Here is a 27,664-nt window from a genome sequence, read left to right as displayed (position 1 = left end):
CCTAAAAACTGAACCAAAAAAAAAATGTAACTTTTTATAATTGACTTCAAAGATAGAAGAGGTCATGCTTTGTTCAGTGCAGATTATGAAGTACTGTAAAGTTTCATTACATATTAATCTAGGTAATTTTGTTTAGGGATAGTTGCACACTTTCAGCATTAATTGTTTGATTGTATCAACTGCATTTTTAAAAAATGTGCTGAATAAATTAATACATATTGTTAATAGAAATGAAATAACAAAACAAGTGACACGCATGAATAAAAACTGTAAGTAAAACACTTAAATTTTTTGTCTAACAATTACTACTATCCATTAGTGTTGATAAGTTAATTTTATTAGTAATAAAAATTGATACATGCAATGAATACCAACATTTGGTTGATAATTCATGCAAACTAATATTAATTTTTAACGTACACATATTGATGTGCTTGTTTACCTGAAAGTCTATCACCAACACTGTCTGACATCAAGGACAGATCTGGGCCCTTCTGGTAAATCTAAAGAGAATTGCCTTTTCCATGAGATAGAGATAGAACAATAGCTAACTTTTTCTACAGCAAGAGCATTAGAGCTGGGCAGGAAATAGATTTTTCATTCCAGGAGAACTTTTGAGATTTCAAAAATTTTCCCATCAACAACTGGGAAGAAAAATTCACTCAGAAAATTTGCAAACCAAAAATCTATAAGAAAGAATGTATTTAGGTCCGTTTAAATGTTTCATTTCAATTTCAACTTTTTAAAACATATTTACTATAAATTAACTTCAATTTTGAAACAAGTCATTTTGAAATCAGACAATTCAATTTAAAACCTTTTTTTCTCAATGAGAAATTTGAAATCAACCCACTTCCCGCAAACATTTTAGGTCTTGACATATCGGCATTTTTCCAACAAAAGTCTAGTTAAAATATTTCTGACCAGCTCTACCCAGCACTGAAGTATCTAAGCTTATAAAAATGCTTAGCACTTGGTATTTTGAGAGCACTTCAATGCCCAGTTGAGTTAGGTGACTAAATATTGTTGTTCCCAGTTTATGGATGAAGAAATGAAGGCACAGAGGGGTGAAGCACCTTACCCAATACCACAGAAGTCAGTGGCAGAACTGAGATGTGGGTATTTCTGCCCACCGGTCTTTTCATGTTACTAGAATTCATTATTTTGTAGCAAATTTGCCAGCTCTCAATAATTTAAAGTCCCAAATCTATACATTCACACATACAACATTCCTTGTTTATATACCGTACAAGTAAGTACATCACAAAAATTTGATAAATGTAAAGTATTATGATACAAATAAAATGACACACTAATCTGAGTTAGTGCCCTCCAAAATTGGGTGCAATGCTCCGTTTATGTAGCAATATTTCATTTTGATTTTAAATTGAAGTCTATAACAAACTGTTACACTGTGCACTGCAAAATATCGATGGCTATCTGCCCCAGAGGAAAAGATAATTTGATTATTTGTGGGTGAAGTGATCACTGTCTTCTCAAAGGACATTTGTGAGGCTTAACTAGTTAGTATTTGCCAGACAGTCTGAGGTACGCAGAGGAAAGGCTCTTAGTACCTCTAAAGCACGGTTGGTTGGTTGATGTTAGTTTATATATATATTTTTAGTTATTTCACAGGCTCCTTTGATACAAGGCTTATGAAATGCCTAAATGTTCAAAGTTACATTCCGGTAAAGAGGATGAGATGCTGGGAGAATGTTGAGGGGAGAATATCTGAAGGCGGTAACAATAATAATAATAATAATAATGAAGAAAACCCCACCCCAACGTTCAAACTCAACCTGTCTCTTTACTCTGCATTTACTGTAGCTGCATTTTATTCTGGCCATGTTTCTCTTTCACCACATGAGAAGGGAACAGCGGCAGGGGAAGTGACACAAATGGCTGTTCATTAAATGGGTCAGCAGCAGGGGACTGAATGTAATGGGAAATCCTGCTTTTAACCTTCTGCCTGCCTGAGACATAGATACAGAGCCTCAGACCTTATGACTGGTGTAAACTTCTTTCTGCCTGCTCCCTCCTCATCAGGATGTTTATCATTCTCTCCCTGCCTGGCACCATGCTTCATCTGTGCCGTTGCTCATGCATCTACACCCTTGACTGTAAACGTACAAAGAAGCCAGCTTGCAAGTATATATCTATATTTAAACAGATATAAAATCACCTTGAGTCACAGCTCTTTCAAATCAATGCCTGCAGTGCATTATGACACACAATGCAAAATAAACCCACTGAACTCCCCAGCAGAAATCCATAGGATCTCTCTCCACATGCCGTCAACAATGATGATGGTTAAAATCTAATTACTAACTAAGTGGGAATGTGTCTGAGTTAGGTAAATGCTACTGTTGCAGGTATTCAGATTCAGGGCAGTGAGCAGAAGAACCTGCTTTCTGGGTAGCACTCTCAATTTCGGGGCATTTCTGAACGAATTCAGTCATTTCTCTTGATTATCACTTCTCCCTCCCTAGTAGATGGCAGTTTCATCTAGTGGTTGGAGCAGGGGACTTGGAGTCAGGGCCGGCTCTAGGCACCAGCTAAGCAAGCTGGAGCGTGGGGTGGTGCTGCTGAAGGGGCGGCACTGCGGCTGTTCTTGGGGTGGCACTTCGGCAGCAGCCCTAGCGGCAAATTCGGCGGCAGCACCTCTCCATGGTTTCCCGGGGCGGCAATTCGATGGCAGCTCCCACCAATGTTCCTGTTCTCTCCAGCGGCGGCGTATTCGACAGGTTGTTTTGTTTTGTTTTGTTTGCAGCTTGGGGCAGCAAAAAACATAGAGCCGGCCCTGCTTGGAGTTAAGGCTGTCTGTCACTGACTTCCTGTGTGACCTTGCACAAGTCTCTTAACTCTTTGGTACCTTCATTTACTGACTCATGTGTAACGGTACTTCGCTATACCATAGGGGTCGTGAGCCTTCATTAATGTTTGTAAAATCTATTGAGAACCTTGAATGATAGACACCTTACAAGTACCTTTATACTTTAATCCAAATTTGGATGGCTTTGAATGTCAAGTGGCTGTGCCCCCTACTATGAGGTAAATGAAGGGTCTGTATGTGCCTTTGCTCTCTGGCATGGGCTTGACTTGGCACTCCCAAGTGGTGTAGAAAGCAGTTGATTTCAGAAGAAGAACGGGCTTCATGCCAGCAGGATGGGGTGTGTTTTGCGTGCAGCCCGACCAGTTCTTTCAAGTACTCATCAGCAGCAGCACCTGCAGCTGCGGCAGCTTTGATCCCCGTTGACTGCATCGCAACAAGTTCTTCATACGTTGTAGCTCTTGCTCGTGTGCCGCTTCCACGCTGGTGACTGGAGTGCCCCAAAAGCATGTCTATAAAACACTTGCTGCTGTGGTTTCTCCTCCTGTCCCTGAGTCCCAGTTTGCATGATTTTGGAGTGCTGAATTGGAATTCCAGAGTTGGCACTGAGCTCAGGGGAGAAGAGTGGTGTTTCTTGCACAAAGCCAGTGAGCTCTGGAAGCCAGTGTCTGCCTGAGCAGAGGTCGACGACCGGCGTGAGAGCAAGGCTCTCTTTCCATCCCTCAAAGCCCACTTGGATACCCTGGCCAATTGTCCCTCAGTTCTGCCATTGAGATCACTTCTAGGCATGAAAGAGTCATTTGGACTCTGTGGCTGAGATTGTGTTTTAATGGGCTTCTTGTTAGCAGTCCAAATATACGGCTCAGTTTTGACTATTTGAGCACAGGTAACGTTATTACAAAATCATCCAGCTGATGGAACTCCCCATCCAAGGAATAGGTATATGCAGTATCAGTAAGTTGAATTTTACAAGATGGAGATTTGCAGGGTTGGGGTGTTAGGTTATCCAGCCCAAGACTGTTCTCTATACTATTAGCAGTTCTTCATTTGTGTTAAGCACTAGCAGGAAGCTGGGTGCTCTACCAAGCATAGTCCCTGCCCCAGCTGCTTGGTGCTTAATACTTAATATCTTTCTAATACATTGTTTTGTTCAGTCTAACTTTGACATTCCACGTTGGTGGGACGCCCATCTCTCTTGGGTGATGATTCCACAGTGAAAAAGCCTGATGCGTTTGCCTTCTTTAATGTGGCTGGATATGTGCACAATAATATATTTACACTTGATCACTCTTGTGTCATCCTTTCCCCAACTCTTCATATTTTGTCTTTCTCATTGTCTTAGGATGCTATTTCTGATAGGGGAAAATTTAGTCTGATTTTCTTAATGTCCTCTGATTATTCCCAGTTCTACATTAAATATTTTCTCTTCCTTCTTTGTTTACACCCTTTACAAGTTTGTTGGCTGTTATCAAGTTTTCCCCCTTACCCAAAATACACAGATTCAGCTCTTTTTTTAAATCATCCAATTGATTGTCAAGATGAGTTCTACAAATTGAATCTTAGCTTCTAAAAATGACAAACACAATTCTAGCAATTCTGCAAATATAGTACCATATTTAGCTGCATATCATTGCAATAATATTGCTTATTTCTTGATATGACATATGATCTCATTGTCAAGACTTGATTGCAAATGTAGGGGAAATTCTCTTTCCAGTGGCGTGTGAAATGTCCTTCTAGACTAGCAGCTGGAAGAATCTGTAGCTACTAAAAATTTCCCTGAGCTGAGGCTTTTTTGAGGGGATGGGGGCAGTGGCTGTCTAGTTACATATTGTTGTGTGTGGGGGGGGGTTTTTTGTTTGGGGGTTTTTTTGGTTTTTTTTCATGATCTAGCTTGGTCATTTATTTAAGAGCCTTATACTTTTGCCTTCTTGAATGGTGGATACATGTGCAAAAATATATTTGCAATTGTCCTTGTCATCCTTACCTCACCCTCTCATGTGTTGTACTGCTCTGTACTGGTGTGGTTTTTAAACACACAAACTCCAAAAGAGAGGCTGCTACATTAGACGTTTGGTTGTCTGGTAGGGAGAGCTGAATTTGGGTGAGGGAGGGGGCCAAAGGAGGGACAAAAAGCTACCACCCACCAATCAATAAATGGAGAAGTAACCAAACTAGAAGCAACCTTTAAAAATATAATACAATAGTGATGGTCCTCGTTGCTACAGTATATCTATTGTAAGCTGTAGTACTTTAGGCATTCCTACAGAATACGATTTTGGTTTCCACAAGGGGACTTGAAAACTTCAAACAATCTCTACTTTGCAGTCTATGCAATCCGTTTTATTTGGGCTCCTGACTGTAAACTCTATTAGTCTGTAAAATAATTTCCCAAGGGAAGTGGTAGAAACTGTCAATTGGGAGCCCTTACAATAGATTGGACAAAGCAGTAGAAAATGTACTGTAGGGAACAGTCCTGCATTAACTAGATTTGACCTCTAAGGTCTCTTCCATCTCTGAATATGGTTCTGTGCTCACTCTAGAAAAACAACACCTGTCTAGTCTAATACACCTCTAAGAGCTGAAAGGGGCTACGTAGCTGATGTCCGTGTCCTGAAGCCGCTGGATAGAAGGGTTCTGATGGCATTATTGCTCAATTTGCTGTCACTAGGAGCCTTAATCAGGTTTGTTTCAGGAAAGCCCTCTGTGCAGAGTTCTTTCATTTCTCAGTTTTGCAAGCAGCTGCTTTTTCTGAGAATGACTGACTGTTTTGATGAAGGTAGGAGTCCCCTTCAAGAGATGAGCAAGAATCTCCCTCCCGTCTGCTTCTGACGGAGGATCAGGAGACATTCAGAGATGAGGATGGTTACCGTGTTTTATGGGTATGTTGAAAGTTCATCTCTTTTCTCTCTTTTCTCCTCCCCCTTGTCTCCCCCACAGCCCTTCAGATTGGGAAGGCAGGTGATTTCTCATGCTTGTGAGTGTGCTGAGTCCCCTTGAAATAGCTCAGACAGCTGGGAGGAGACTCTCTTGACTTGCTTCTGTCACCATACACTGGACCTTTTTATCAGTGGTTTTTATTCTGTGCTGTGGTAGGTAGGGCTCAGATCTCTGTGTTTGTAATAACACCTTCTAAGCTGTGGTCATACCCATGGAGGAAAGACAGTGCTCTTTTCTCCTGTTCTTGAACCCATTGCTTTCCTCATGAAACCTTCCCATAAGTGTCTGCCTTAAGTGTGCCTAAACAGTGGAGCTCCAAGGACTTGCTAGGAGCCTGAGGGCTGCACAAAATGGCAAGAAATGGAGCTGTCTGTACTGTCCTTCATCTTCCATATGGAAGTGTAGCATGTGGAGACTACCAGCATGCAATGGTTTGTCTTTATCTAAGCAGCCTATCAGGCTCAGAAAGAACATGGGCCCTGCAGTCTGTCTGTCTGGGCTGCCCCTCCATTTGAAGGATGAGAGCAACAACGGGCCATGTTGTAGAACTCCATGGAGTGCCAGCTGCACTGTGCACGGCACTGCACTGGTCACTGTGGGTTACGTGCATGGGTGGTGATGAGCTAGTAGCGAATACAGAGTTCCTCCTGAGCTCTAAAATACCACCTGGGAAGGGGAGATCTTCTGCTCCATCATCAGTGGCTTTTGGACTCATTCACTTGCTGGTTTTGAAAGTGTCTGGCTTGAAAAGGCTAGAAAATCTCTGTCTGGAAACACATTCTGCAACTCTCCAGCTGCGGTGAATGATGTGATTGCTCACATCTGCACATTGTAGACCTTGCACATACACAGGGGGGAGACTCCTGAACTCTTATTTCCAGCTCTGCATAGGAACTGTTTACTTTTGTGATTACTCATTTCCAACTTCCTAGCATTATTTACTAGACCCATAAACAATTCTGCACTTGCTAACTGGAGAGGTGAGAGGTAGCCAGTCCCTGTGTTCATTCCCTTCTTGGCTCATTTCCTTCACACTGCTTCACCAAGGTGCGTAAATTCTGGCCTAGAAGATTTTGCGCCCCCCCCCCCCCCCGGCGTCCTGTGGTGAGAGGGGTATTTGGTCCACATGTTTGTTCAGTCCTGCTTTTCTCCGCAATGTACACTTCAGCCCCATGTTTTTGGGGCCTGTGATATTAAGTGAGCAAATAAACTATGCCAATAGCTGATGCCTGAACTGCTTTTTCCTTCACAAAAGCAGCTCAGCACTTAAGGTCAGCAATAGACATAGGGGTTGTTCCTGTCTTTTCCCAAAGGAAAGGAAGCATGGGCTAGCGAATGGAGTATATGGCCAGAGATCTGGATTCTGTTCCCAGCTCTTCCAGTGCCTTGCTGAGTGATCATTGGCAAGTCCTATACAGCTGAAATTTCAGAGTTGGTCACTATTTTGGGTGCCTCAGATTGTAAGCTCTCTGGGACAGGGATTCTTTTTATTGTGTGTTTGTACAGCACCTAGCACAATGGAGTCCTAGTCCATGAATAGAACTCCTAGAGGCGTTAGTGTACTATAAATAATATTTGATGCTCAACTGCTGAAGAGTCAGTCTTATAACGTCTGAAGTGCTGAACGGGTGCAGTTCCTGTTGACTCAAATTGGTGTTTGTGAAAGTGGATCCCAACGTGTCTGAAGATGGGAACTCAAAATAGTGACTGTTTTCGAAAATGTTGGACTTAATTTCTGTGCTTCGACTTCCTTATTTGCAAAATTGGCCTAATACTAGCCTTACAGTATAAAAGTGCTGCAGGCCTTAATTCCTTAATGTGTGTAAAGCAGCTTGAGTTCCTTGGATAGAAGTTGCTATGAAACTGCAGAGCGGTGGTGGTCTAGAAACAATGACTCCTTTATCCAAAAAGAAAAGGAGGACTTGTGGCACCTTAGAGACTAACATTTATTTGAGCATAAGCTTTCGTGAGCTACAGCTCGCTTCATCGGATGCATTCTGATGAAGCGGGCTGTAGCTCACGAAAGCTTATGCTCAAATAAATTTGTTAGTCTCTAAGGTGCCACAAGTCCTCCTTTTCTTTTTGCGAATACAGACTAACATGGCTGCTCCTCTGAAACCTATCCTTTATCCAAGTTACAGAGTAGAGAGGCTGCAGTACCCAGGCTGGGTCAGAGGGTAGTGCTAAGAGGCTATAGAATCCCTATCCCTCCATTTAATTGTCTATTTAGATGGCGCCTTTAAAATGGAATATAAAGCTCTTCCTGCTGCCAACAGAATTTTTCCAGAATTTCTTTTGTATAAATGTTCTTTTACTGTGCTCATCACTGCAGTATCTGAACATCTTAATTTAATTAATCCTGTGATTCAGCAAATCACTTATGCCTGTGTCCCAATGTGACTACTACTCACATACATACTTAAAGTTAAGCGTGTGCTTTGCTGAGTTGAGGCCTGGATGAGCAACAGTTGGCTCCTGATTGCTGGATTGTGAGAGGGATGGTTTGGTCACCCACTCTTCAGGACTGAAGCAGCTAGAATCCCTCAAACCAAAGGATTGAAGCCTGGCAACATCATGTCAGCTTTTTGTTCTGAGGCAGGTAACCGAGTTTCTTGGCGCTTGGAGAGAAGCCCATAAAATCCACCATCCTGGATGAACGTGCCAGATCCCATGGCACATTCTGCACAAGGGGTTTGCCTTGGTGTCCTGGCCAATTCCCTTCTGCCCTTAGGAGGATGCATGTAAGTTATGAAATGTCTAAATAGCACCTCTTATCTCAAAGCACAACCTTAGAATAATGGGCTCAATTCTGTTAGCGCTCACCAGTTCCTAGGAGACACTGGAGACCAGCATTCGTGAAAACTTTCACAGTGTTGTGAGGCTGCTAGTCTCTGGCTCTACGTCGGGGGGGGGAGGTGCGGGGGTGTGTGTGTGCTGCGTATATGTGTACATCGGATAGATAGATGACTGGGAGATAAGCCTCTGGGATTGCAACATAGCACAGGAAACCTCGCACTCAAGAGACACAGCTGTCAGCTCTGAGAGGAGGGGTTGAAACTGCTCTCTGTAACCACACCGAGCACTCGGGCTGTGCTCAGAGCTGAGCTCTGCGTTGACTTCAGCATGGCCCCTCTCTCTCAGGCCCACAGGCTTCCTCTCCTTTAGTTCTATTTCACTCAGTTCTCACTAAGTAGTGTGGTGGTGTTTTGGGTTTTTTTCGTTTTTTCTTTTCTTTTTTTCTTTTTAAGAAAAAGGTGCAGTGGGTTACCCTCATGGGAACTGGGAATAGTCTATGACGTTCCTGCTCTGTGGGGTATAAACGGGGTCCTACCAAGTTCATGGTCCATTCTGATCAATTTCACAGTCATAGGATTTTAAAAATAATAAATTTCATGATTTCAGCTATTTAAATCTGAAATTTCACAGTGTTGTAATTGTAGCAGTTCTGACCCAAAAAGAAGTTGAGCGGGGGGAGGGTTATCATAGAATATCAGGGTTGGAAGGAACCTCAGGGGGTCGTCTAGTCCAACCCCCTGCTCAAAGCAGGACCAATCCCCAATTTTTGTCCCGATCCCTAAATGGCCCCCTCAAGGATTGAACTCACAACCCTGGGTTTAGCAGGCCAATACTCAAACCACTGAGATATCCCTCCCCCAAAGGAAGATACCACTGCCCTTACTCCTGTGCTGCTGCTGGTGATGGCGCTGCCTTCAGAGCTGGGCAGCTGCAGAGCGGTGGCTGCTGGCCGGGAGCCCAGTCTGAAGGCAGAGCCAGCACCAGCGCATAGTAAGGACGGCATGGTATGATATTGCCACCTTACTTTGGCGCTGCTGCCGTCAGAGCTGGGCCGCCGGTCAGCAGCCGCCACTCTCCGGTCGCCCAGCTCTGAAGGCAGCGGCGCAAGTAGTAAGGGCGGCCTGGTATGGTATTGCCACACTTACTTCAGTGCTGCTACCAGCAGGGCGCTGCCTTCAGAGGTGGGTGCCAGGCCAACTGCTGCTGCTCTCCAGCCACCCAGCTCTGGAGGCAGCACAGACGTAAGGGTGGCAACACCGCAACCCCCCTAAAATAACCTTGCAGCTCCCCTGCAACTCCCTTTTGGGTCAGAACTCCCAATTTGAGAAAGGCTGGTCTCCCCCGTGAAATCTGTATAGTATAGGGTAAAAGCACACAAAAGACCAGATTTGCACAGGGGGAGACCAGATTTCACGGCTTGTGATGTGTTCTTCATGGTCGTGAATTTGGTAGGGCCGTAGGTATAAATGCGGAGGGGGATTAAGGCTGCCTCAGTTGTATTTGGACTCCAGAGTCAGAGGGGATTTGGAAGTGGTAGTAAGTCTGCAGCAGAGCAAAAGAGTGGCTGCTTCCAAGCTGACCACTTGCTGTGGAGGGGTAGGCTACTTCACTTGGGAGGAGAGTCTATCTGTGTGAGGGGGCTGGGAGGAAATTTCTCAGGGAGTTAGGCTAGGCTGGGAGGAAGTCTGGCTAGCCATCTTAAACACTAGGTGTGTTCCACTGTGTAAAGTTCAAAGTTTGTGTTACAAAGTCCTGCAGGACTCTGTCCCTCCTGCTTATCCACCCTGTGTCATTCCATGTCTCCTCACATCCCTCTGCTCTGCCTACCGTGCCAGCCTCATCAACCCGAGTGACTGCTTCTTGTGCATTGTCCTTAGGCTGCCACTGAGCAATTACATAGATCATCAAAGCACCATATAGATCTTAGCTAATCCTTGCAACGCCCCAGTGGGTAAATATAAATATTATTATTAAATATTATCCCTGTTATACTGGTAGAGCAGCTGAGACATAAAGTTGCAGTTACTCACCCAAAGCCACACAGTGAGTGGGGTAGAGGCAGAATTAGAGCTCGGAACCTCCCAAGACCCAGCCTTGCTGCCTTCGTAGGTGTGGAACATCTGCCCGTCCTGAGCTCATCCACAAAGCCCTGACCATCTTTGCATTTAAGTTCCTCCTAGAGACTTAATTGTGTGTGATGCCTAAGGTGAACTTGCTGACTCTCTGTGACAAGTTTCAGGAGTAATCTGGAAATCGCTTACTTGTTTAAAATATTAAGATAACAGTACCTTCTCTCCCTCCCCTCTCATTGTCTATCTTTAATTTAAGTTCCTTAGGGCAGGGATTGTGTTGTGGTGTTCTCTGTTCAGAAAACACCTTGTGTTACCTCACCCCATTTGGACCATCACTAGTGCTTGAAGGTAGGACCTCCTGCTTGAAAAACATTAGTTGTCTATTGTTAGACTCATCTCGCTGGGAGCAGCAGCAGACTCCTAAACCTCCTATGGATTGGCCGAGGGAACATGTAATGCTCACTGGACAGTGAAGTACCCAGCACCAATGGGCACTACTGCAAATAATCATTAATATTGAAGGAGCTCTGTGTGATTTTTTTTTTTAGGGTAAGAATCATATAGGGGGATTATTAAATTAAAAGTCTTTATTCTGTTAAAAAGAATTTTCACAGATTTTAAAACGTGTGTGTGTGTGTGTGTGTGTGTGTGTGAGAGAGAGAAAATACTGTCCAAAATGTGTGTCATTGTGTTTGTATCTTAGTATGTTAATGTATGACAGTGAATGGACACAGACACTTCCATTGTCGTCTTGTCCACAGTGAGCCACTGATGAGTGATTACGCCTTAAAGCAAAAATATACCCATCCTTTTAAGCCATTTAAAATAAATATAGGTAAGCATAAGCCTGCAGCGTCTGTGGTTAAATGAGTTACTGGTGTGTGAATTATCAAAGCCAAAAAAGCCCATTTATCAAAAGATAACGATAGCGCAGAGCCTGAGTTACAAAATGAGAAGCCATTTAAGAGGCCTGTGCAGGGTTTAATTCCTTTTTTTAACTTCAAAATATCTAAATATATATTTCCGTGTTCACAATATACCACAGATGCATGTATGTTACTATACACAACAATAGATGGTTCTCCCATAAGGTTGTTCTGGTCTACTTGTGTGACCTCTGGAGAGACCTCTTGTCTGGTGGTCTGAGCAGCTCTGTGGCAGGTTCATTTCCTGGCCCCCCTCTTTTTCCCTTGGCTACTCTGGGTTTTGCGGTCTGCTGTGGGGGAGGGTGGGGCTTGAGTGGGAGTGGAGGAGGGGTGAGTAGGAGCAGGCTCTCCATGAGCAACTTTCCTATTGCCTTGTCAGGGTAAGTTACGGTCACTCCTTGCCTGTCATTCACATTGTCCCAGCTCATCTCCTGCTTGTCAGTCTTGAGGCCCAATTCTGTAAACCCTCACTCACAAATATTATCATTTTTATTTTGGTAGCACCTTAAAGGCGTTGGTTGGGGCTCATTGTGCTAGGCACCATACAACCATAGAACAGAAGATGGCTTCTGCCCTGAAGCACTTTCAATCTAAAATAGTCCCATTGAAGTGACTTGTAGGACTAATAGCAGAACTTTCCTTATTCCTTATTTCCTTATTACAAATATAAGGAGTACAGTAGAATCTCAGAGTTATGGAGGTTGTTTATAACTCTGAAATGTTCGTAACGCTGAACAAAACGTTATGGTTGTTCTTTCAAAAGTTTACAATTGAACATTGAGCTTAATACAGCTTTGAAACTTTACTGTGCAGAAGAGAAATGCTGCTTTCCCTTTTTTGGGGGGCGGGGTCTCTGCTGCTGTCTGATTGCGTACATCTGATTCCAAATGAGGGGTCTGGTTGACTGGTCAGTTCATAACTCTGAGGTTCTACTGTACAATGAAAAAAATGGCTTATCTTTGGCCAAGGATTCAGCGTATACTTGATCTTAAGTCTCCATTTATAAACCTGTTTTATTTATTTTGATATACCCTACTCTTTAACAATGAAGCAAGAAGGTATCAGGTTCTTTGTCATTCTTGAGTTGGCAAGGATCAAAAGGGTTTAATCCACTTGAAAGAGAAGCAGAGAGGATTTAAGCACTGAGGAGGCTGGTCTGGCCCCTGTATCTTTTAAACGGGTGGCAGGTTTGAGGCATGCAATTATGTGAATGGGGATTTCCTGGATCTGGCATGCTGGCAAACGGTGTCTCCCAAAGTCAAGGGCCCTGTGCTGCTATACACCAGGTGTGTGCCTTGAGCTAAGGCTGCACAACAAAGTGTGGCCTACTGAATGATTAGAACAAGAAAATGGGACTCTCAGGCCTTGTCTACACTACGAAATTACTCCAATTTTACAGAAGTCGATTTTTGGGAACAGATTGTATAAAGCCGAGTGAATGCGTCCACGCTGAGCACATTAATTCGGCGGTGTGTGTCCACAGTACCGTGGCAAGCGTCGACATTCCGAGTGGTGCACTGTGGGTGGCTATCCCACAGTTCCCGCAGTCCCTGCTGCCCATTGGAATTCTGGGCTGAGCTCCCAATGCCTGATGGGGCCAAAAATTTGTTGTGGGTGGTTATGCATAAATGTCGTCAGTCAACCCTCCCTCCGTGAAAGCAGCGGCAGACGCCATAGCACAGCAAGCATGGAGCCTGTTCAGCTCACCACAGCAGTTATGACCATTGTAAACACCTCGCGCATTATCGTGCAGTTTATGCAGAACCAGAACCTGAAAAACCAGGCGAGGAGGCGACTGCAACATGGTGACAAGAGTGATGAGGACATGGACACAGATTTCTCTAAAACTGCGGTCCCTGGCAATTTGGAGATCATGGTGTTACTGGGGCAGGCTCATGCAGTGGAATGCCGATTCTGGGCCTGGGAAACAAGCACAGACTGGTGGGACCGCATACTGTTGCAGGTTTGGGATGATTCCCAGTGGCTTCGAAACTTTTGCATGCGTAAGGGCACTTTCATGGAACTTGTGACTTGCTTTCCCCTGCCCTGAAGCGCAAGAGTACCAAGATGAGAGCAGCCCTCAAAGTTGAGAAGTGAGTGACAATTGCCCTGTGGAAGCTTGCAATGCCAGACAGCTGCCGGTCAGTCGGTAATCAATTTGGAGTGGGCAAATCTACTGTGGGGTTGCTGTGATGCAGGTAGCCAACGCAATCATTGAGCTGCTGCTATCAAAGGTAGTGACTCTGGGAAATGTGCAGGTCATACTAGATGGCTTTGCTGCAATGGGATTCCCTTACTGTGGTGGGGCTATAGACAGAACGCATATCCCTGTTTTGGGACTGGACCACCAGGGCAGCCAGTACATAAACCGCAAGGGGTATTATTCAATGGTGCTGCAAGCACTGGTGGATCACAAGGGACATTTCACCAACATCAATGTGGGATGGCCAGGAAAGGTTCATGATGCTCACGTCTTCAGGAACTCTGGTCTGTTTCAATGGCTGCAGGAAAGGATTTACTTCCCAGACCAGAAAATAACTGTTGGGGATGTTGAAATGCCTATAGTTATCCTTGGGGACCCAGCCTACCCCTTACTGCCCTGGCTCATGAAGCCGTACACAGGCACCCTGGACAGTAGTACGGAGCAGTTCAACTATAGGCTGAGCAAGTGGAGAATGGTGGTAGAGTGTGCATTTGACCTTTTAAAGGGTCGCTGGCGCAGTTTACTGACTCGCTCAGACCTCAGCAAAACCAATATTCCCATTGTTATTGCTGCTTGCTGTGTGCTCCACAATCTCTGTGAGAGTAAGGGGGAGACGTTTATGGCGGGGTGGGAGGCTGAGGCAAATCGTCTGGCCGCTGAATACGCGTAGCCAGACACCAGGGCAATTAGAAGAGCACAGCAGGAAGCGCTGCGCATCAGAGAAGTTTTGAAAACCAGTTTCATGATTGGCCAGGGTATCGTGTGAACACTTCTGTTTGTTTCTCCTAGATGAACACCCCCGCCGCCCACCTTGGTTGACTCTAATCCTCTGTAAGCCACCCGCCTTGCCCCCTTCGATCACAGCTTGCTTGCAAAGGAAATAAAGTTACTGTAGTTTAAAAACCATATATTCTTTATTTATTGATTATAACAAATAGGGAGATAACTCACAAGGTAGCCTGGGTGGGGTGTGGGAGAAGGGTAGGAAGGAAGGAAAAGGCCACTTCAAAACTTGTTGAATGACAGCCTTCTGTTGCTTGGGATGTCCACTGGGGTAGAGTGGTTGGTGCCGAGAGCCTCCCACCACCACGTTCTTGGGCGTCTGGGTGAGGAGGCTTTGGAAATTGGGGAGGAGGGAGGGCAGTTAAACAGGGGCTGCAGCAGCAGTCTGTGATCCTGCTGCCATTCCTGAACCTCCACCAGATGCCGGAGCATGTCCGTTTGATCCCGCAGTAGCCCCTGTGTTGCATCCTGCCTCCTCTGAACTTCCTGCCGCCACCTCTCATCTCGATCGTCCCTCCTGTCCTCACATTCATTGGCTGCTTTCCTGTACTGTGCTACTGTGTCCCTCCACACATTCTGCTGAGCTCTGTCAGTGCCGGACAACTGCATGACCTCAGAGAACATTTCAGCGCACGTGCTTTTTTTTTCGCCACCTTATCTGAGATAGCCTTTGGGATGGAGGAGGGAGGCTTGAAACATTTGCAGCTGCGGGAGGAAAAAAAGGGAGTGAAGTATTTAAAAAGATACAGTTTACAGAACAATGGCTATACTCTTTCTCGGTGAACAACACTATTCACATTACATAGCATATGTGATTTCAGTACAAGGTCGCATTTTGCATCTTATATTGAGTGCTTGCGGCTTTGGTGTTAGAGATCACACAAGCAGGGCCGGGCAACAGAATTTGGCTTGCAGGTGGCCATGGTAAGCCATAGTCTTTCAGCTTCTGCAACCTTCATAACAGCAGCGCCCTCCTTTCCCATACCAAGCAAAGCCTGTTGAGTTGGCCATTTAGTGCTGTGGTTTTCATGTTAATGTGCAGCAGCAGAAACCAAACTAACCCCCCTACCCATCCAATTCTCTGGGATGATCACTTTACCCCTCCCCCCACCGCGTGGCTGGTATCAGGGAAGATCCCTGCTAGCCAAACGCAAACAGCTCAGCACCAAAGCCCCCCCCCTCACTGTTTGGCTAACTGAGGGAAGGATTTCTTTTCAGCTACAGGCAAAGAGCCCAGTAGGAGCGGCTACCTCTGAATGTCCCCTTAATTAAATTCCCGTATATCAACCAGGTTACCATGAACAATATCACTCTCCTGAGGATAACACAGAGAGATAAAGAACGGATGTTGCTTGAATGCCAGCAAACACCAGGACCACGCATTGCCAGACTTTGTCATGCAATGATACCAGATTACTTGCTACTAGCATGGCACGGTAAAGTGTCCCACCATGGAGGACGGAATAAGGCTGCTCTCCCCAGAAACCTTTTACAAATGCTTTTCGATTACCTCCAGGAGAGCTTCACGGAGTTGTCCCTGGAGGATTTCCACTCCATCCCCAGACATGTTAACAGACTTCTTCAGTAGCTGTACTGGCCACGAATGCATCCCAAGTCCTCAGGGCAAATTAATTATTAAAAAACGTTTGCTTTTAAAACATTTGTTATGTTTAAAAAGGTACACTCACCAGAGGTCCCTTCTCTGGCTTGGTTGGGTTGGGAGGGCATTTCAGTCAGGGTGATAAAAAGATCCTGGCCGTTGGGGAGAACGGTGTGCTGTCTGCTCTCCTCAAGCTCATCGTCGTCGTCCTCATTTTCCCCGTCCGCAAAATCCTCAGGCATGGCGGAGAGTACCCCATCATCGGAGTCCACGGACAGGGGTGAGGTAGTGGTGGCGGCTCCCCCTAGAATTGCATGCAGCTCAGTGTAGAAGTGGCATGTCTGGGGCTCTGTCCTGGAGTGTCTGTTTGATTCTTTGGTTTTCTGGTACGCTTGTCTGAGCTCCTTAAGTTTCAAGCGGCACTGTGTTGCGTCCCTGCGTAGCCTCTGTCCCTCATGGCCTTGGAGATTTTTTTAAATGTTTTGGCATTTCGTCTTTTGGAACGTAGTTCTGATAGCACGGATTCGTCTCCCCATTCAGCGATCAGATCCAGTACCTCCCATTCGGTCCATGCTGGAGCTTTTTCAATTCTGGGACTGCATGCTCACCTGTGCTGGTGAGCTCACCTGGCTAAGCAGGAAATGAGATTCAAAAGTTCCCAGGGCTTTTCCTGTACACCTGGCTAGTGCATCAGAGTTCAGAGTGCTGTCCAGAGCGGTCACAATGGTGCATTGTGGGATAGCTCCTGGAGGCCAATACCATCGAATTGCGTCCACACTAACCTAATTCGAAACAGCAACGTCGATTTCAGTGCTAATCCCCTCGTCAGGGAGGAGTACAGAAATCGATTTTAAGAGCCCTTTATGCCGACAAAAATGGCTTCGTTGTGTGGATGGGTGCAGGGTTAATTCAATTTAACACTGCTAAATTCGACATAAACTCATAGTGTAGACCAGATTCTGTTCCCAGCTGTGCCATAGATTTACTGTGGGACCTTGAGCAAGTGACTTAACCTCTCCTTGCCTCTGTTTACCCTTTTGGAAGTGGGGTATAATCCTATATCAGATGAGTGTGGTGGTGAAGATTAATTGATATTTGTAAAGTATGTTGAGTATCCTTTAAAAGGCATTTATAGAAGGGTGAGGATCATATACCACTTTCTTTCCCTAGGTGTGACGGTGCAAGCAGTGGAAGAGTAGCCACCCTGAATACACACCTCTCTAAGATGCTACACAATTATTCAGGGTGGCTAGCCCCTCCTGCTGCAAACACTGCCACGGCTATGTTGGTATGCTAGCTCCGTCAAAGCCAACGTGGGTGTGTCTTCTTAAGCTGGATATTACTCCCCTAGCTCAAAGTGTAGACATACCCTGTAAGTGTGTGGTTTCTAATCACATGAACTGTTTTGAATTGAATGTCAATTCCTAATTTAGAAAAATCATTTTATGGTATTGACAATTTTGTCTGCCTCAGTGTAATAATCCCTTCAGTTTAAACACAACTAGCAGCAAACATTTGTGTCCTGGAATAAATACTGGTATAGTGTCCACATTAGAATTTACAATTGTATTATCAAGAGTTAAAACATGACTAAAAGTTTGAGTGTACCCAGTCTCTCTCTATGAATACAGTTCTTTAAATCCAGCACCATTAACTTACTGGACACTTTGATCCTGCAGAAGGCAGATTTCCTCACATCGATGTGGCTGTTATAGAAAAAACGTTATCTGCAAAAAGCTTTTTAGAGTGAGTGGCCTGTGTGGGAACACCAATCAGAATAGAGATCCAGCATATAGAACGTTCTATTCTGTAAAGGTTCCTATACCACCCTCATCCACCGTAATATCAGCGTGTGTTCCAGTAATGCATTAAGCAACGTGACTAACATCTGTCGTGTGGTGCATAGGAATTGCCAGGCTGCGTCAGATCCAAGGTTCATTTAGTTCAGTATCCTGTCTGACAGTGGCCAGTAGCAGATTGTAAAGAAAAAGGTGTAAGAACCCTGCAGTAGCAGATGTGAGTTTCATCCTGATCTCTAATAGTTAGAGGTTGGCTTAGACCCTGGAGCATGAGGTTTTATACCCATTCCACAATTTTTATAATGAATTATGGTAATTCTGGATATGTTTGATATCTGTATTAATGCCAAGTTTGAATCTTGCTAAAGTCTTGGTCTCAACAACTTCCTGTGGTAATGAGTTCTATAGTTTAATCACATGTTTTGTGAAAAAGTATTTCCTTGTATCAGTTTTGAATTTGCCACCTTTTTAATTTAATTGTGTTATGAGACTGGGAACTGCTGTTCTCCCTGTCTACCTTCTCTACACCATTTATTATTTTATGTACTTGTCCCTTCTTATTCATCTCCTTCCTAAGGCGAACAATCCCAGACTTTTCATTCTCTCTTCATATGAGTTTTCTGTACTCTTGATACTTTTTTCACCCTTCTCTGAATTCCCTCTAATTCTGCAATTCAAATAACCTGTTACCTTCCTCCGTTTCCCGGAAAGGTGATCTTTCTCTGCTTTTTAGATTACACTGTAACCTTTCCTCTACAGATGGTTCTGGACCTGAACCCTCGATCTAAGACTGCTCCAACTTCTGGACCTGAACTTTTGGCTCCACAGCTGAATTTCTCCGCTCTGGCTCCTCTTTTTAGTTCTCTGAAAAAGTGTAGTCATGACTGTAATAGGTGCCACTGGAGTCAGGGCATTCTGCTGCCTGCCATAAGATGGGATCGGGAGGTAACCTTAACCATATCATCTGATTGGGCCCAGGACATAAACACCAACACTTAACAGCATTTCTGTGTCACAACTGCTTGTTGCCATGACTCCCTGCAGGGGATAATATTGGATCCTAATGACCGACTTGATGGGTAGTAGTTGTCTATGTCAGGCATTCTTCAAATAACTGCATTGTAGCTGATCTTTGACCATAGATATGCAGATGTCCTAGTCGCCAGCTAAAACTGTGCACACATGCCACAGGGAATAGAACCTGGACTTTCTGCTTCATAACAGTCATCTTTAGCCTCTTGTGCTAAAAGAGAGTCTTCCTTTACTGCCAGTTGCCTTAGGGCTTGTATGTCCTTTTGTAGGACTCCAGCCGCTATGGGGGTACATAATCATACACACTGAAGTGGCTGTTGCTCTGTTGAGTAGAGGGCAGCAAAGCCATATACACGCCAGCCTGTATATTATAACCTAGATGACCTTGTTTTTATTAATGTACTTGGTATTTCTGTACAGATGCTGCACCGGTTCCGGGACTGACAGACCCGAGACTGTGCTACATACTGGATGGGATCCTCTTCATCTATGCAGTCATCATTACGGCCCTCTTTTTGAAAGCTAAGGTTAGTCTAATTGCCACAGTGTCTCCTCAAAACACTGAACCATTAGGTGTTTGTCACGTAATCCAGTCTGTCTATGGACTGGGAAGTGGTTGGGGGAAGATCAGCTTTTCTTGGATAGTTGCCTGGCTTGAAAGTTGGTGTATAAGCCTATGATCGTTTAGCTCCCATTGCAAATGAGAAGTGCTGGGTTTGCAGTTTGATCGTTGTGATGCCTGAGAGCCTGTTGCTAAGTACTGGGATCTGGCGGGAGTGAAAGCAGTTCAGTATTTGAGCGTTGAAGATATAGGGAAAGCATGGTAGGATTATTGCAACTTCCTTTGTGGTAAGGCCTTTCCTTTTCTGAAGTGGGCTGTGAGCAGTCTTAACTGATTTTGTTTTTCCAGAGCAGGGCCCAGAAGAATTTTCCCAAGCATAAAATGCAAAATCTAGCAAAACATTGCAGCTGGTGATCTGTACTGGTGGGTTAATTAAAAAGAAACAGGCAGTGCTCCTTCAAGAGTCGCACCCACTCACCATCAGAATATGGAAAGTACAAGAAGGGGCCTGGGAGCTTTCAGAAAGTAGCCAACCTAGTCACTGTGGGTGATGATGGCAAGGTTCCCCAGAGTCCACATCCTGTGAGGATTCAGCATCTGCAGCCACACGATCTTGAATCCAAAATGCATTTCTTGTGGGTGACTTTTGGCTCACGCCCCACCTTTGGCCTGGTCTTTGGATGAGGTATAGATATAAAGAACAATGCCAACCAGCCCCAGCCTGATATTGCCTCATTCAAGCCGTGGTCAGAGCTCTTCCTGCCTTTAGGCAACATGACAGTCACGTGATAATAGTTCAGCCCTGAAGGCTCAGGGACCCCAACACGCCCTGACAACAGAGTAAGGAATTGTGGGTCTGGTAGCCATTGTGCGCACGTTTGTTATTGTTGTGCCATGGGGCCCAGTCACGGTAATGAAAAGACAGTCCCTGCTTCAGAAAGATCACTATCTCAACTTACGACAAGACAAAATGGGTGTATAAAACAGACAAACAGGAGTGGGGATGGGGGACAAAATAACCGTAAAATGTGGATGCTTGTGCAAAATAAACAGTAGCCTTTCCTTGCTGAGGCATTCTCTGCTAGTGGTGTTTACAGGCGTCATAACAGAGGAAGAATTTGAGGAAGGATAAAGCAGTGGGCCTACCGATTTTGTTGGGGATTATTTTTTCCTTCTGCACAAGGCTTGGTGTGGGAGAAGTGGGCGGTAAAGATGGGCATTTTTGCCAGAGAGGAGATGGTGTCAGAGGGATGGATGGAAACTTGAACACCAGTAGCTGGGGAACTCTAACTGAAGTAGCCTCCATGCAGTTCAACTGTACCCAAACTTCAAAAGTGACTAGTGATGTTGGCTGTCTCAGGTGAAAACTCTGAGACATAACCTTTCCCTGAAGGGGAGGAAACCTCACATGATAGATGCCAGTCTCCTTGGCCCAGAGCTGTAAAGGTATTTAGCCTCTTAACTTTCATTGGCTTCAATGGAATAAAGCCGGAGTACCTTGGCATCTCTGGGTCCTTCTTAACTCTGTACGCTGCTCTGATGCTACAGTGGTGGACACAGTACCAGAGGCTGCACAGAATAGGTAGGAGATGCTGGGTCAGCACTGTGAGTTGGTTTATGCCTCTTTGAAATGAAGAGACCATGATAAATGGTGAGAGAGGAATACCTCAGGAACAGGGTCTGAGCACTTAGGATAAATCCCAAGCTAAACTGTGTTTAAAACCACCACTCTGGATGTCGAGTTGGGGACTGGTAACGGATACATGGAGTCTTAGGAGGCTTGGCTCCGGCTGGGAGCTATGATAGGGGTAAGTGGGTACTGATGGACTGTTCAGTGACTCATGAAGGGAGTTGGTGGCTTCAGTCCAATTCCCCCCAGAGGCCAATGTGAGGGGGCCGGGGAAAAGCACAACCCCTGCTTTTTGCTAAAAACAGAGGAGAGCGTCCCTCCTCTCCCTGGCTTAGGCAAGCAGCCCTTCCCCAGCATCTCCGCTCTGACTGGCGAAGTGAGAAATCTCCCTCTGGTTTCAGTCTACTCTAATCAATGGGTTCAGCCCAAAACCCCACTCAAAACAGGCACCTTCCTTGTCAGCCTGCAGTGGAGAAGCCAAGGATTGAATAGGCCTGGAACTGGATCTCTCTTCTCGCGGGTACTCCCAGGCAGGGCGGAGGTATGCTAGTTGGGGCTGGCAGAGGGGTGGTTTGCCCTGCAGCTGCTGGCACTCATCTGTTCCACAGATAAACAGTGTCCCAAGGCAGCATATGCACCACGAAAATCAGAAGGAAGAAAGTTTTAGAAGAAATGAATGGAACTCGGCAGTGGCAGGAAGGAGTTGTGGGGTTTTTTTTTTGGCTGCCGTTATAAATCCAGATGAAAGTGCTGCTCTAGGACTGCTAGTCTGTGTGAGCCTGCCAGAGCGAAAAGACAGACGTACAGATGCCCCTCCACGCACACGTTGTACTTGACTGCAGGAGTCATGGACCTGTCCTGCTGTTGGGGAAAGAGAGCGGGCATTAGGCGCAGCTCAGTAAAATTGCCAGGGAGCTTGTGAACCTGGAGCAGCAAGATGCTGAAGCAGGGTTGAACTAGCCCAGCAGTTGCTTGTTCCCAGCCCAGAACTTCTCTAAAGTGAGAAACCAAAGTGAGAGAAATTCATTCCCCTTCTAAGGTTAACAGATTTGCAGGGTGATTTGAATATTGGCAGCAGGTGCATGTAATCTACTTGGAGATGTCCTAGGTAGTGGATTTTACCCATAGGAGATGGAATAGCCTACCTTCTGCAATGTGTCTAGCTGTTAACTGAATGTGTATACAGTAATAATTCAGTGATAGCAAATAACTAAGTTGTTGCTTCAGAGGAAGAGGCAGGATGACAAACCCATCCCTGGTACCACTCCATTTATTTAAGATGGAGCTATAAAATTGGAGTCTGCAGCCTTCCCAGTGTCATGATGGGGAGAGCAAAGAGGAGCTGTTTTGATTCCCCTCAGCAAGAAGAGTCTGTACACGCAAGTCCTGTCTACCTGGTGTTCTTCCCTCCAGAAAGTGGTGTCTGTATACGAAGTTCTGTACGTACGTGCAGTGCAAAGCCCTTGCCTAAATTCATAGGTTAGGGCCAGAAGAGACAGTCAGATCCTCTAGTCTGATCTGTATATCATAGGCCACTAAATTTCTCCCAATTACCCCTGTATATAGTCTCAAAACCATTCTGTGTAGACAAACCCTCCATCAATCTTTTGCTACGTAGGCATGTCTGAGGTAGAAAGCTTTTTGTGTGATGCCTTCTTGTGTAGAAAGTTGGCTACAAAGAAGCTTTGCTGAATTCCCCAGGAGACCCAGAGCAGCTTCAGTGCAATTAAAAATGTAACCATTTCCCCAGCAGATCTCATAAATATAAGCTATTTTGTCTTGTGGCATTTAGAGGCTCTGCATGTCTGTAGAGCTTGTCAGTTCTTTGCTTTAGCTATTAGGCTGTAGAACTGGTACCTCTCCCGGCTGCTGCATAGGCAGAGGAGGCCTTCAAAGAACTGCTAGCTGTCTCATTGCCCTGTGATGGAATTGTATATAAATGAATTGATAATGGCCCCTGACAAGCCATCAGCCTGCTTTGGCAGGGTCTGTGCGACTACAACTGCTCCAGCCCCCTTTTAAGCCTGCTACAAGGGCCAGCAAGCACCTTCAGACTGCAGAGGTTATGAGATCCATACTGATTGCTAGAGCCCACTCCACACCCATGCAAGGCTGGGGTCTCAGAGATCTTAAACGCAAGTTCTGAATGTGCTGTCTGGGGTAAGTGCTTTAGCTGTAAGTGTGGCACTAACGGGTATACAGCAATGCCTGTGTCCCTTCAAAGTAGTGGAGTTGGGGGGAGGTACCCCAACATGGCAGGCACAGCTGCTCCATAGAGGTGTGCTTGGAGCCAATGTATTGGCACTGAGTCAATGTCCTACTGTACCTGATTCAAAATGGCATGGGCAAAGCACCTGCCTTAGCTGGTAGGGATCAAACTGCACTAGCAGACGTTGTAGGTTTGGGACCTAGTTCCCCGAGATTGTCTGTCTTCCCATGAATGTGTACTATGCTAGTCAGGATCAGCAGAGGCTGAAATGGCGTGACCACTATAAAAGTGAGGAGCTGCGAGCAGGGTGCTCTCTGAGGGTCCTCTATTTTGAACCCCACTCCACAATCTGTTGGAGCCCAGACTTTTTAATCTTCCAAGCACGCAGCAAAGCTTGTCTCTTCTCTCTCTTAGTAAGTCTGCTGAGGAGGGTGTCATTTGACGTGGATATATTTATGGGTGCACGTTTGTCTGCTTATATTGTGATGAATGTATGAGACAGAGGCCCAGAGCACCAGATGGGCCCCTAGAGATGCATCTTTTTAAAATGAATGAATATAGGCAATGCAAACTAACCTTGTAAACTCCATTGTAGTAAGAAGGAGGTTTAGCAGCTCTGTAGCCTACAGGGCATGCCAAATATTCAAAGGAGGCTATGCCATTCGTGTGGGGGGGAAAAAAAAACCTAAATGTCAGACTAAGTTTACATTTCTGGAGTCTGTCTGCTAGTTTTCAGTGCATAAAACAAATTGGAAATGTTTAGGCCAAGCTCCTTTTGAGCTATGAGAGGTTAAAACACTTGTAAAAATTTGGTGGTTTTTCACTTTTTGAAAAATCTCAGAACTCAAATTGCTGCTCTTTCACCCCCCACCCCCCCGAAAAAAAACCCAACAACAACAAACAACTAAGCCTGGGCAGGCCAAGGAGAAGTGTGTGTGGTTGGTTGCAAGAGTTGTGCAGATGGGAGCAAAAATATTCAGACTTAAGAGGAAAATTTTCAAACACCCCTCCCCCAATCTATATAGCACCTTCTGCCGCTGCGCAGCCTGGAGACTTAAAGGGTGTCCTTAGTCTTTTAGAGCTTGATCCTGCAGGGCGGGACCCATGAAAGACCTGGCATTAATGCTAGCAGCCCTTGTCCTCATAAGAGACTTTCCAATAACTGGCTTGGAGCTCGACGGTGACCCTGCTGTAGCATGCTGGTGTGCACGGGCACAGTGGAGGGGAACATTCAGTAGGAAATCATGTCTGTGTTTCAGCTTCCAAAGGGCTGTTATAAAGCAACATTAAAAGGATGACCAAGCCTGAGAGTGGACTGAAATACAAAGGAAAGCTCCCTCGGAGAGCAGGGCAGGAATTTGTATAGTTTTTTGGCTCTTTTGGGCACCCCAGATGGCAAACTCTTGATGGCACTGGCAGGGCTGTTAGTCTGTAGGTTCCCCACCTAAGGTAAGAATAACTCCCCCGGGGGCTGTGTCTACTATGCTGCCATTGCCAGGTGCTCACTTTGCTGTCTCTCTCTTTCAGTTCAGCAACGCTCCTGAATCCCAAGCTCTGCAGGATCAGAATGACGTGTATAATGTAAGTGACTGCTGCTCTTATGTCAACATGTTTTTAATTTGCTCATCCAGACATGCTCTCTTCTCCTGCTGTCCTTTGAATGAGGTGACTTTCTTCCGGCCAGAAGGCTCTCAGGATGGGCTGGATGAGGCAGACTAATGAGGAACAATCACAAGTGGGCAGTGCAGTAGCTACAAGAGGAAGTGACTTCCCACTGGGGCGAGCTCCTAATGGCTCACCGTGGGGGAAACTTCCTTCTCACTCACCTGTTACCAACAGAACACTAGGACTCTGGTTTAAGGCTTGACGCTATTAATGTGCAGGAGGTGCACTTGATATGTCCATTCACCAGAAGGGCGGGAACAATTAATTCCAGTATTGAGCCAGTGCTCTCTAGTTGGCAGATGCAGCCAGTCCAATACATGCACAGGAGCTGGTGTGTGGATCACAGAGTGCTGTCTGTAAGTCCATGAAACACACATGTGCCCATCAGCGTATGCTTTCCTCTACAGAGGGCCTGACCCTGCAGTACTGCCTCACACTGAGTAGTAGGTACGTATTTGAGTAGCCCCAATTAAGGCACCTGTGTCTCTTCACTGCTCTGTGTGGTAGGGTTTAGAATATGGATATCTGGAATGCAACGCTTTAAGGGTCAAATGTGAACTCTTCCCAGGTTATTTATTAATTATTGCTTGAATGTTGCATTGTGGGTTGCTGGAAAGGGAGTAGACCATAGGTTGTCTGTAAGGTACCAAGTCTAACCTCTATGCTTATAAAGAGTACTCTAGTAATGGACCAGAGCACTACACTTGTAATAGCTCCATATGCTTGTACTATCACTATTAGACACGTACTTGTAAAAATACATAATAGTGTATGTCTTCTAAAAAAAACCCAAACAACCCACAATGTCTCAATGTGCTGTTGATCTCCTGACAGGAATTTATTTTAGATTTACTAGAATTTTATTATTTTACCTTTAGAAATGAGGGAGGGTGATTAAAGGTTTATAAACTAATATATTTACACTGATTGATTTTTTACCTGTTCTCAGGTAAGGAGGCTGGCTAATGCTCAGAGATCTGTTCAGTTATATAGCTTTTCTTCTACACACTTGCATCCTGTCAGTTTCTCCCTTTGCTGATAGGGACAATATGGCACAGCACAGTGGCATGACTATCTTCCATTCAACCATGACAAGGCACTAGTATAGTAAACTCTTGGGAAGGGGACAAGAGAGAGAGTTATGTCATGCTACCCTTGCTTAATTAACCAGCATCAGCCCTAGAACAGGAATATGCTTGTACTGATGTTTTTAACCTGCCTCTCAGGCTTGGTGAGACCAGAGTAAGTGGAAGAGCCTACTGGTCAGAAATTGATCTTGTCTTGAGCTGCAGCAAATGGATGAATTTCAGTGTAAACTGAGACTCACTGACCTGCTGGGGTCCAGATCTAACTTCAAATATCCCCAGAGGTAACATTTGGGGGTTGTATTTTTATTTGACCCTGACAGCTGTCTGGGTCTGAATTTGGATCCAGCATTAGAATCCAAATGGTGGAAATCTCACTGCGCCATGTTTGTTTGTTTTTTTGCTTGCTTACCCTCCCTCAACCCCTGTTCCCCCACATCCTCTCTGTCAATAGGGCCCCCACTTACTGCTCCTGCGTTTTTTTGAATGAGGCATCCACAAACCCCTTCCCATACCTGGCTCCTAGGTATTTGGCGCTTTGCAAGAGCTAGTAATTGACTTGACCCTCTTCTCCTCACTGAGGGCAGCAGCAGCAATGTCTGCTCCCTGCTGCGGGTGTGCCGCACAGGAACTGCACACCCAAAAACCTTTGTGTAGTCCCTGAGGTGGCTCCACTCTAAAGAGCCCAGGCAGGGTGGAGGCTTGTGGCTCTTCCTCCCAGAAGATAGCAAGGGTGAGCGTGGAATCTAGTGGGGGGCAGGGGGATCTAGGCAAGATCAGAGCTAGACCCCAGAAGTAGGAACTGTCCATTTCGAGGTTTTGGATTTGAATGGAAGATGGGGTGGGATCAGACATGCAGAATCTGAGCACTACTGGGGCGATTCTGGTTCTTCTTTAAGTAACAGGGATCACTTTATCTCCTGTGGCTCAAGTCACCATGTCTCCATTGGTCTAGTCATGTGACTTGCTATGTATCCTAGAACAGGGGAAGTACCACACTGGATCAGATCCATGGTCCTTCTTGACCAATATCCTGTCTTTTATAGTGGCCAGTATCGGATGCTGCAGTGGATAATACAAACAACTCCACAGTAGGCAGATGTGAGAATCTGGTCCTCGTGCAGTGTTTGCCTAGCCCCAGATAGCTAGAGATTAGTTTAAGATTTGAAGCATGAAGGTATTAGATTTCTTCCAATAAACTTTTTAGCATTAGCTATTAGTCTCTGGATAGTCTTATCCATGTAAATGTACAGTCTTTTTGAATCTTGCCATGTTCTTGACCTCAACCACATCCTGTGGCCAAAGAATCATCTAATTGTTGAATGGATGAAAAAGTATTTCTTTTGTATGTTTTGAATTTGCCATCTTTTCAAGTCCATTGACTGTCCCCTCATTCTTTTGATATGAGATGGGGAGAACAGAAGCACCTGATCTATCCTCTTTTTATATCATGCCTAATTTTGGGTACTTCTATCACAGCCCTCTCATATTTGTCTACTTTGTAAAGTAAACAGTCCCAATCAAGAGTGAGC

The 27,664-nt window shown here is 45.2% G+C and overlaps 1 protein-coding gene across 3 annotated transcripts in view; it reads left to right on the top strand.

Annotated features, from left to right (window-relative positions):
* Window positions 1-27,664, top strand: part of CD247 (CD247 molecule) — an 86,356-nt gene that overhangs the window by 47,108 nt on the left and 11,584 nt on the right. For all 3 annotated transcript variants that reach the window (XM_077820318.1, XM_077820309.1, XM_077820325.1), the window contains exons 2-3: window positions 19,402-19,508; window positions 24,910-24,963. In XM_077820318.1, the coding sequence (XP_077676444.1) occupies window positions 19,402-19,508; window positions 24,910-24,963 (161 nt within the window). The remainder of the gene's footprint in view (window positions 1-19,401; window positions 19,509-24,909; window positions 24,964-27,664) is intronic.

This window comes from Eretmochelys imbricata, chromosome 1 (genome assembly GCF_965152235.1).
Source record: "Eretmochelys imbricata isolate rEreImb1 chromosome 1, rEreImb1.hap1, whole genome shotgun sequence".
NCBI lineage: Eukaryota > Metazoa > Chordata > Testudines > Cheloniidae > Eretmochelys > Eretmochelys imbricata.
The sequence above is the reverse complement of the archived record's forward strand: the minus strand, read 5'-3'. Positions and strand labels throughout refer to the sequence as shown.